General features: G+C 32.1%; 1 protein-coding gene across 1 annotated transcript; it reads left to right on the forward strand.

Annotated features, from left to right (window-relative positions):
• The first annotated feature begins 3,874 nt into the window (after positions 1 to 3,874).
• On the forward strand, positions 3,875 to 10,421 carry LOC107896390 (uncharacterized). Its single transcript, XM_016821557.2, has 9 exons — positions 3,875 to 4,234; positions 5,013 to 5,297; positions 5,567 to 5,626; positions 5,726 to 5,935; positions 6,565 to 6,683; positions 6,768 to 6,865; positions 7,256 to 7,380; positions 7,466 to 9,958; positions 10,041 to 10,421. Exons 1-8 carry the CDS (start codon positions 3,998 to 4,000, stop codon positions 7,625 to 7,627), a joined length of 1,296 nt encoding a protein of 431 aa, XP_016677046.1. The 5' UTR covers positions 3,875 to 3,997; the 3' UTR covers positions 7,628 to 9,958; positions 10,041 to 10,421.
• The last annotated feature ends 1,228 nt before the right edge of the window (positions 10,422 to 11,649 follow it).

Raw genomic sequence — 11,649 nt, forward strand, 5'->3', positions numbered from 1 at the left:
GTCCATAAAGCATTACCTTAGATTTTAGTTGTTTACAAGCAATACATTTAGAACATACATTTTCAACGTCCTTCTTTATGTGCGGCCCAATAAAAATGTTCTTGTAGAATATCTAGTATTTTGGCAACACCAAAGTGTCACATTAAGCTTCCACTATATGCCTTACGAATTAATAACTCTCTCATGGAATATTGTGGAACACATAACCAGTTTATGCAAAAAAGAAACCCATCTACAAGATAAAACTTGTTAAAGGCGCCATGCTCACAATTAGAAAAAAAAATTTGCAAAATTAGCATTATTTAAGTATAAATCATTTATATGTTCAAACCTTACGACTTCGACATTTAATGTAGTTATAAAAGAATATCTATGAGATAAGACATCAGAAACTGCATTTTCTCTACCTGCTTTGTATTTAATTGCATATGGGAATGTCTCTATGAATTCTACCTATTAAGTGTGTCTTTTGCTCAATTTACCTTGTCCTTTTAACCATTTTAGGGATTCATGATCCGTATGGATAACGAACTCATTTGGTAGCAAGTAATATTGTCAAACATATAGAGCTTGAACTAATGCAAGCAACTCTTTGTCGTAAGTTGAGTAATTTAATTGTGCCCCATTCAGTTTTTCACTAGAATATGAGATTGGCCTCTTATCTTGCATCAACATGGCATTAATTCCAATACTTGAAGCATCATATTCAAGTTCAAAAGTATTAGAAAAATCAAGTAATTTAAGAACTATCGTAGAACATAACTTATCCTTTAATGATTGATACCAAATGATAAGGAATTAGAGCGGAGGAAGCGGATCAAGGATCACATTCAAGTTGATTGACTCGAAAGATTTGGATATAACCCAAAAGGAATAAACCAAATAAATTTAGAAAATAACAAAGGAAATAAGAAAAATAATAAAACTTAACAAAAAAAAATAAAGGATAAATATTCAAAATAATAACTAAATAGTGAAAATATAGATTAAAATAAAGTGGAAGATGGAACGATAAACCGATGTATATGATGGATAGAAGGATAAATGTCCGATTAAACCCTTTGAGATATAAATCCCAACAAACTCAATTAATGACTCTAATCAACCCTCCAAGAAATCATCATTGGCAAATTGAAGGGTAAAGAATGAATTCTCATGACTCCTTGAAGAAAATCAAGAAGAAAACACTTCTAAAATCACAAGAAAGAAATTTTGCACAAGAAACAAACTCCCAGAGTTGAAAACTTTATTAATGAAAACAGTTGTCTCCTTAAAAAAAATGAAGGAGCCTTTATATAGGCTAGCTAAGTACATCCAAATAAAACTCTAAAGTATACTAAAACTTTAATTAAAAACAAGAAGTAATCTTAAACAAAACTTTCTTATTAACATAAAACTCTTATAATATTTGTCTCATATATAATAAAATTAAGCCTAAAATCCAAACCCAATATGATTTAAACTCGAATTAAAAGCCCAAAACTCGTAATTCCTGTCATAATTTGATCCAGAAATTATGCTCGCACAATCTTCACTAAAACTATCATAACTTGAGCTCCCAAACTCGAAATTGAGTGATTCAAAGTGAATTGCAAAGTTAAGAGATATATATTCTATCAATAGGAGGACATATGGATCTAGAAATGCCTAGATCCCTTCCAAAAATGCACGCAAGTTGACTATTTGTCACATGGCTAGGCGTGTGGGTTTGATTGAGGTCCTTGAAATGCAACGTCTAGACTTGTTAACATCTTCCACATGAGCTTGTCATCATAGATTGGAATTTTAAGGCCACGAACAATATTAGCCCTTTCTAATTTATCCTCGCTCCATATTAAACTCCAAAATCTATCATCTTGAAGTTTCAACTCTTCTTTACGATTTTTTTTTGTGATAAAGTCTTGAACGAATAAGTTGAGTTTTGACTTGAACTGCCTGAATTTAGATCTCATGATTGGGCCTTGAGGGAAACTAAGCTCATCTCTATCATGACATTTTAATTGGACCGGGCTACTCGTATCACCTATATAGTATTATAATTTATAAAGTAAAAGGCTAAAAATTTATTTAATTGACATGAAATAAGTTCTTTTGAAATATCTTCTACTTGTAACAGTTTGTGCCTCTTAAATTATTGAATGGTCTAGCTTATTAAAGTACATGATGTATGGTGTGGTGACTGCTCACCTTATCTCTTAATTATAAAGTTGGGGGTTCGATCCCCACCTATAGGAATGGAGTTCATTTCATGGCCAACTATTTTACCTCTTTGGAGAGCATCTACGACAAGAGAATTAGACACTATTATCGATAGTAGACACCCTAATTTTGAAAAAAAAATTACTATAATTGCCTCATTAATTGGAGTAGTACACGGTCTCCAAGTGCTGCTTTGCCATGGATTGAGGATGTACAGGTATATATGGATGCATGATAACAGTGACATCTTAACGGTTAAAAACTGTTAAAATATGCTATGCTCTGACATGATGGGGGAAGATTTACAATGGCAACGGACATGACGAGTTACATGGAGAATCAAGATTGGATCCGGTGGCTGCTAGCTCATTTGTTCATAGAAATGTTGAACTTCACGCAGCAAACCATTCAGACATATGTATGCGGTTCGGAAACAAATAGTTTTGCCACTACCCTTGAATATACCAATAGGCTATAAGGTCAATTCTGACGTTGCCCAATAGGACACATGATGGACGGTTGCCGACACGGTATCCAAAGGAATCGGCGCTGCCGTGTAAAACATAGCTGTTTAGTAAAGTTGGATCTTATAAATGTGCCTCAACATGTCTTTGTTTTTGTGGTTGAAGTTCAAAATATCTTTATAACTCTTTTAAAAAAAATAAGGTTGCTCTTTTTTTATTAGTTTTGTCTAAAATATTTAAATTATGGATTAATATTTATTACATTAATAATATATTTTTTAATTTCACATATTAAAAAATTAATCATGTATTTAATTTTATATATTGGTTTATTAGTTTTTCGCAATTTACAAGCTCGTTTAAAAGGATAAATACTAATTATTAATTTTAAAATTACTTTATACTTAATTCTCTTAATAATGAGTCAAATATTTATTTTTAATACATGATAAAACACTTATTATCACTTTTAACACAAAATTCACCGCATATTTTCCCTTAAACGATTGGATGTGTGAATTGTGATAGTCCACAATCTGTTTTTCACATGGCCACAGTGGAAAAGTTAATTTGACAACACATGGTTAAACTATACCTAAAGTCGTTAAACTATTAAAAAATTTATATTTTAGTCACTCAACTTTAAAAAGTTATAAAATAGTTATTAAATTATTAAAAAAATTATTTAAATCATTAGATTGTTAAAATCGTTGTTTTATGGCCCTTTTTGTTCACACATTTTATACCAATCAAAAGTTCTCATTTCTTTTCTCTTCTATAGTTCAATTTTTTTCATAAAATAAATTTGAACATCACAAATTTACGAACCAAAATTTAAATGGCTTTTTTTATCTCCAATACTGGCCGTCAAACCGACTTAAATTTAAATATGTTCTTTTATTCGTTGATAAATATTAATCCACCATACCAATTGTCATTTAGAGTTCACTAGCTAAATTTTAAAAAAACAACTTAACAGTATAGTGACTTAAATAAAAATTTTTAAATAATTTAGTGATTATTTTATAAATTTTTTAAATTAATTGACTAAAACGTAAAATTATTAATAATTTAGAAACGTAATTTTTTTTTCATTTTCGCCCTCTTATCAAGTCATTTAAAAATCGAAATGTCGTAATCAAAATTAAAGCAAAAATAAATCTCATTTCATCCATTAGATATTTTGGCCGTTGGATCATTCGGTCATTCTATCGTTAAGATAGATATGTAAATAAATGCACTTAGATACTCACTGTATCATAACTTGTAGTTGAAAAAGGAAAATAGAAGGGAAAAAAAAGGAACATTGAAAGTTTTCCTTTAAAGAAGCAGCGATGAGTTCAGCTTCTTCAGTACTTGTCGCTTCTTCATCGTTTCTATATTGGATTCCTAAGCCTTCTCCTTCTAAATTCTCCAAATTCCCGTCAACTCCTTCCCTTACTCCGTCTTCTCCGCCGTGTTACCGTGTGGTGTGCAGTGGCGGATCCCCTCAACCGGCATCGTTCCCCGATCTCAGCTTCGCCTTGCATGATGCTCTCGAATCTACTGGAATCGATGCCTCTCATGCTAGAGTAACTACTACTACTCTCTCTCTCTCTTTCTCTGTTCTTACATGATCTTTGATTTTTTTTTTCAGTTTTAGGATATGAGTTTCCTTCTTTTTTGGTCTTAATTGTGAAGAGTGTCTAATTATAGCAATTTTGCTCGAATCTTTTACTTTCAGTTTGGAAACATGATATGATTCGAGTTAGTGTCCATGACTATGATGGAAATTTCCTGTTCTTTTTCCTGATAAATCTTAATCGAATTGTGTTCTTTAATTCTAAATTTGGAGAGATTTTTATGTGAATTGAGCCTCCTTAGTACGATTGAAGAATTTCAATTATGGCTATTTGATCCTTTTTTATGGATTATTTTGGTATGATACCATTTTTTTTTCAGTTATAAATAATTATGTTATCTGTCAGGAATTGATGTACTTATGGCGATTTTTGTGCTTGGTGACCTATATATGTTTGGTTTAAAATTCAATTACTCAAGTTTTAGTTTGTTCAATTTAATTTTGTTTAAGTAAAGAGAAAAAAGCGTGCAAAATAAAATAAAATCGTTTTGGAACGTTTGTAGTGGTTTTAAATACAGGTCTGAAAGATGCACTACAACACTTTCGATTCAAATTAATTTTTTATCTTGGGGAGGATGGTACTTCGAAAGTATGTCCTGGTTTTATATTCGAGTCCAATGGGATTTTTTACCAAAAAATCAAATAATAATTGAGAGCTTAAGTGCGATGAGAATTTTAGTCATATGTTAATCTAACATTGTTTTTTTTTTTAATTGATTTTTGAACAGGAGGCGAGGAAGAGTTTTGTTTCGCAGATTCAAAAGTTATCTGATATAGAGAGAGAAACAAGTATCTGCATAAATAGATGTGTTGTTCTGGGGAGAACATCTCTTTATATAGCAGCAGAGGATGATTCTCTCATGTCACAGTCTTCCGTTCCTCTGCCGGTGGATGCATTCCTCGAAAGATTGGATGATCTCTCAATGGGCTACTGCTCCCACTATAACTCAGTATGTAGGTCCTCAAGGCAGAATTTTTTGGAGAGCATAGAAAAATATCTATATGTCAAAAAGGTACTATCTAATTTTTACTCTTTTAAGTTCAAGGAATTATGCAAAATTTATGTAATGAATTTTCTTCTTCATTAAATCTCAGATTTGCAGAATGTGTCATAATGACGTAGCCTCTCTGTGCTTCACTGGTTGTATATATGAGATGAAACATTTTGTCTCCTTTAGTTACTAATTGATCAAATTCTTTGAACTTCAGTAACTTGGTTGCTTAACTGTTTACTTAATCTTTTTTCTTTTTCTAATTGGTCAATCCATTCACTTCTTCTAAGGGCTTCCGAAGATCTACTGCCAATAATCAAGCAGAGCCACAAGCCCTTGATCTTCACTCGGTATGAAATTTGCCTTCTAGTGTATGACTCTATACTCTTTTCAGAAGGGTGTACCATTTTGTAGTGTTTGTTTTGTTAAATAATCTTATGTTTGAGCAGGTTTTGACACATCGTTCGGGTTCTGCTGTAATGCTTTCACTGATACATTCAGAGATTCTGAAAATGCTTCGCTTGTGGGGCCTTCTGGATTTCGATGTTGAGATTTTTTTTCCACATGATCCTCATGGTCTTCCTAGAGCCTATGATAAGCAAAAGAGCAAAGAGTCTGATCAGCCACACATAATGACCGTACAAATGCTATTGGAGGAGGTGACTTTTATACTCGTGAACTTTTTATGTTCTTTACTTCTTACTATTTTAATATTAAATCCTGGCTGAAATGAGAAAAGAAAACAAATTCTAGTTATTTATTTTTCCAATAAGTTTTTATTATATCTTTGTCTTGTGCTTTTTCAGTTTTCTTAATTGATATCAAATAATCAGACACAGACAGAAGGAACGTAAGTAGAAAAAATATATATCAGCTTCCTACATTACAAAGAACCAAAGAAACCAAAATGTTAAATGATTGCAAACTATTTAATTAATTCTCTCCTTTCTCTTTTGCAAGTCTCTTCCCCTGTGTTTCATATGAAGCTAAAGGTGGGATTTTGAGATTTCAACATCTATTTAACTAAGGTCTTAACTGGCATGCAAATTTGGTATACACTTTGTTTTTAATCTATATGAAAAGTTCCAACATGACATCCCTTGTACGGGTAAGCTAATCTTTTTCTTTTTTTGGGTATTTGTGGGAGATTTATCTTCAATACATTCAAACTTTGACCTTTTTATTTAATCTATTTCTGTTATGGATATTGCATTTTCTCCTCATTTTGTAATCTTTTACCTTTGGTTTTTGTTATCTGTTCTCTGCTCAGATAGTTTCATGATTGCAGATTTTAAGAAATTTAAAGGATGCTTTCTGGCCATTTCAACGTGGTGCTGCTGATAGTTTATTCTTAAGGGCCGCAAATGCTGCTAACTGTATAGATAAATTTAATGGCTTTGAAGATAGGTATTTTATCTATATTTCAATTCTTTCTGTATTTAGATGTTATTTTGGAGTTCTAGGTTATGATTTCACATTTATTTCATACAGTGGCTATCGGCTTGCATCTGCAAAGGCTGCTCAACATAGGCTAGATCGGGGTGTCTGGACCAGTGTTCATTTTGGGGATATGAGGCGTGCTTTATCTGGTATGATTAGATGGTGTTGCATGAGTAAATTCTTTTTTATTTTAGCTATCACATATCAAGATCAATAAATGTAAAGATAATTGAAATTTATTATTGTGCATTCCTTCTCTCATTCTCATTCCTTGCAACAGAAAGGGTTCAGAAAATTATTTGCACTATTTCCAGTTTTAGCATTTGGTCTTCCTTCTTTTTCGTGTCAGTTCAAAGCTTTTGGTTTCAGCGATTAAGTTCATTATCCTTTTTCTCCGCTTTTGAATTTCCTTTCTCAAACCTGCTTTAGGTAAAATTTCGTCTTCGTTTTGCTCATGAAGTTGTATGGCTTAATGCATTTTGATGTAATGTCAAGGTTTATGTACTTCTATTATGATGAAATTGTTACCATATTTCCAGCATGTGAACGCCTTATTCTTCTAAGAACCGATCCGAAGGAAATGAGAGATTATAGCATTCTCCTCTATCATTGTGGATTGTACGAGCAGGCTCTGAAATTTCTCAAATTGTATCAAGACATGAAGGTAAGTTTCATGGTACACCTTAATATGCAACTTCGAACTCTGTCTTTAAGAATTGGGACAAACATGTTTAGTGAACTATTTTCAGAGTTCTTCCGCACAAAATCCGTCAACAGATCCAGTTAGCAACCTAGAAGAAGATACTGTGAAGAAATTGATTGTTCGTCTCAATCTCATTGCAATGGAGGGAGGTTGGACCCGGCCATGGTATGTCAGAAATTATCTTGGCAATAACTCTGAGCCATGGTAAGACCTTCACACATTTTCCTGTGGCGTTTTAAATTTCAACATTACCTTCTCCGAGATGGAGTCAACTTAAGAGTGAGTTTACAGAAGTTCACATGTCCCTTAACTGTGCAGTTTAGGATCGTAACACGAGCCTGCACATAGCATAAGACGGATTGATCCGTCCTTAGGATTCGACCTAGGCATATTGCAAAATGATGAAATAAGGTAATAGATAATTGCATTTGGCATTGGGTTCTAACATATGGTTAATTTAGTATACGAGTTTTTTAGGCTGCCTTAGTAGTATTATCTTATCCCTGTACAGCAACAAAGATTTTGTTTTGGCTTACCTTAAATGGTTGTAAATGATTGTTATTTGGACCTGTTGTGTATTTAACAGAGTATGAAAATAGAAAATATGATTACACACAAGCTATTTTGGTTTGGTTAGCCCTTGTAGAGTTGAGTTTAAGGAATTTGAGTATTCTAATGCTTCACTCAAATAACTCCCCAACCAAATTTAGGTTTTTATTTTCAAAATATATATTTTGTATTCTTTTATTAGGATTGTAAATTCTCAATGTAAGAATCAAAGCACAAATAATTGAGCTTGAATGCCAGCAATGATATGGAACTTTAAACAAACTCTAACTCCGCATGTTCTGGAGCTTGAAGCATAAGTTAAAATATGTCATAAGTTCATGTACTTTTCTTAAATTTGAAATTTAGTTTTTTTTCTTTTTCAGATTTTAAAATTTAGGTCTAATTGTTAACAATGATAAAATTATTTGTTAAATTCAGATTTATCATGTAATTTTTTTTAGTTATATTGTTACCTTGCGATTTTTTTTTTTAATTTCAAAATATCACACCACTAAATTTAACAAAAAAAAATTTAGTGTTAACAATTGGAAAGCTTCTATCTCAAAATAATTTTATACCCTTTTTTAAATCTATTTATAATCTCTCTTTAATTTTTAAATAAAAGAAAAAAATATATTTCAACAGAGTCAAATTCAAATTCATGGTAAATGTCAGCCGATTTAGTAAAAATGATTAATTCAAATTAATGATTAATATATGATGTAATTATTTATTTAATTAATATGAAATACTTATTTCAAGTAATAGTTTAATTACATTTTAAAAGTATTTTAATGGCATTCTTATCGGTGTTCAATGTTCATGGACTGGTAATCAGGCTTAATCAACAAGTATTTGACATTTGGATTTTAAATTTTGTTTGTAAATAATTAGACGAAATCCGTTTTAAGTTAATTCATTTCTTTTGATGAAAGAAATTAAAATATGTGTTTTTTTTATTATAAAATGTCCGGGTATTTTATTGGAAAAAAATAAAAGAAAACAATTGGAGGCCCAACAGACCATTGGACCCAGACCTGTTACATCAAAAACTAAAAGCAAATTCGGCCTCACTATAATGTTGATAGTGAATACCGCCTAACCAGCAATTAAAATGTAACTTAATGGAAACGAAAAGCAATAAATGAAAAGGAAGAAAAAGGAACCTAAATATCTACCCCAGTCAGATCAAACGGCTGGATACCGTTAATTTTCTCGATTTGTCATTTCAAAATCCAATCCATTCTGACGATAGCAGTTTCCGAGGATAAGACTTTACTTTCTATCTTCTTTTGAAATCATTTCCCTCAAACGCTCCATCAGTCTGGATTTATTGGCCATCTTCTCTTCGAAGCGAAAATATGGCGATTCAACTCTTCTCCCATCAAGTAAAAGGTTTCTCCTCTATCAAGAGCGTCTTTTGCTAGTCTATGTGCTTGCAAGTTCCCTGATGTGTGAATATGCTGAAAGATAATATCTTGAAAACAAGGTTTCTTATTCTGAATGTCTCTGATAATAGCTCCAATCACTAATTTATTTGTTAAAGTCATTTGGCATTTTTATTATTTTTGAGTCCCTCATAAGTGAGATCCCTAACTTTGTGCCTTCTAAATATGCATACGCTTCTGCTGCAAATGGGGAGGAAATATTGTTGTGAATGATCATCTTTAAAACCAGTAGTTCCCCCCTCAAATCCCAACCCACCAAACCTATCGCTAATTTGAAGTTTCTACTATCAAATGTTGCATCGAATTGGATCGTTACTCTCGATATGTCCTTCTGGATTTTGTAATTTCTGTTCATATTAACAGGGATATTCATTACTTTCACTCCTTCATATTTTGCCATATGCCTATGTACATTTTGTGTTAAAACTCTTCCTGTTGTATTTTTTCCCTCATGCATGAACTGATTTCTGGAAAACCATATTAACCATAAAGCATAACAGAAGAGTCGGCATTGAGCGTTGTTACCTCTCTTGAGTACCTAGGTTAGCCACTCCCATAGACTTTAATTCATATTATTCATGACCCAGGATAAATGTAAAAACTGCCAAACTTCTATTGTTGTAGGACATCCATGGAAGATATGAAGGCTGTCTTTTGCCCAGGAACAGCAACGGGGACATTTATCGTGTGAAATGGCTTTTCTGTACCTAAGAATAGCAAGATTAGGAATAAAATCCTAGGAAATTCGCCAAATAGTGATTGTGATTTTTGAAGGTAGCTGTAGGCTCCATAATTTCCTGTAAAATTCTTTAGTTTCGGTCTGTAATAAATAATTACTAGGATTCGAAATAGCATATTGTAATAATTTATAGGCCCTGTGTACTGAATACTCGCCAGATAATTCTCCTTTCCAAACTTGAGTATCCTCGTGATCAGTCTCTGCAAGAGGGACCTGTAGAATTTTCTGAGCAATTTTCGCTTGAAATGTACTATTAATCAAAGCTATCCTCCATTTTCTGTTTGTAGTATCAATAAGATCCAAGACTAACTGTAATTGCCCATTATTTGATCTGTTATGTCCGTCAACTGTATCGATCCCCTATATCCAGCTATCTTCCCAGATAGAAATTTTGTCCCCTCTGCCCACTCTCCATTACATCCTTTTTTGAAAAGTCCCTTTGCTTCCCAAATACTCTTCCAGGTAAGTGAAGGTAAATTTATTAACTCTGCATTTAAAAAACTTGATTGTGGATAGTATTTTGCTTTTAAAACTCTAGCTAATAAAGAATTTGGATAATTAATAAGGCGCTAACCCTGTTTGGCTAATAACGCAATATTAAATTGACCAAAATTTCAAAAACCTAAACCACCATTTTCTTTTAAGGAACAAAGGTTTTTCCAAATGCACTAATGAATTCCCCTTTTTCCATGTCCCTTCTGCCACTAGAATCTCGCAACGATACTTTCGAGTTCATCACATTGAACTTTAGGTAATAAGAAACAAGCCATCGTGTAAGTTGGTATAGCCTAGAGAATGGCCTTTATAAATACTTCCTTTCCACCATGAGATAAATACCTGTTGCTCCAATTATCAATACGTTTTTTGAGTCGGTCCTTCAAATTTTGAAAAGATTCATTTTTTCTCTGACCCACCATATTCGGCAACCCTAGGTAACGTTCTGGTTCATTCGAACTGCAGACCCCCAATAAATTGACAACCAGTCTCCTGTCTTCCTTCGATGTGTTTTTACTAAAAAATACTATTGATTTGTTGAAATTAACACATTGACCCGAGCAAAATTTTTACTCACGTAGGATGTCTTTGAATAGATTTACACCCTTGCTTGTTGCCTTTCCAAATAATATGCAATCATCAGCGAATAATAGATTTTTTATATAAAGTAATCAGTGTCAATGCATGTGTTCTAAATAAATCCTAATTCCTCATCTCATTAACTAATAAAATAAATAAAATTAAAAGATTTATAAATAAAATTAATAAACCTAATTAAAAAATCAATTATAGTTTTTTTCTTTTTTGGATTTTCCCCTCCCGTTAGATTAAAAATTAATTATAATTTTCTTTTTCTTTTACCCTTCCGTTATTAAATCTAATTAAAAATTATTACAATATTCTTTTTGTTATTTACTGTGTAGGATAGAAAGAGTTACTCAGATTTTACCTAATTATTTCTGGAGGAGGCTAAGGTTATATTGGAAATTTCAATTTGTT

This window comes from Gossypium hirsutum, chromosome A10, assembly GCF_007990345.1.
Source record: "Gossypium hirsutum isolate 1008001.06 chromosome A10, Gossypium_hirsutum_v2.1, whole genome shotgun sequence".
Lineage (NCBI taxonomy): Eukaryota > Viridiplantae > Streptophyta > Magnoliopsida > Malvales > Malvaceae > Gossypium > Gossypium hirsutum.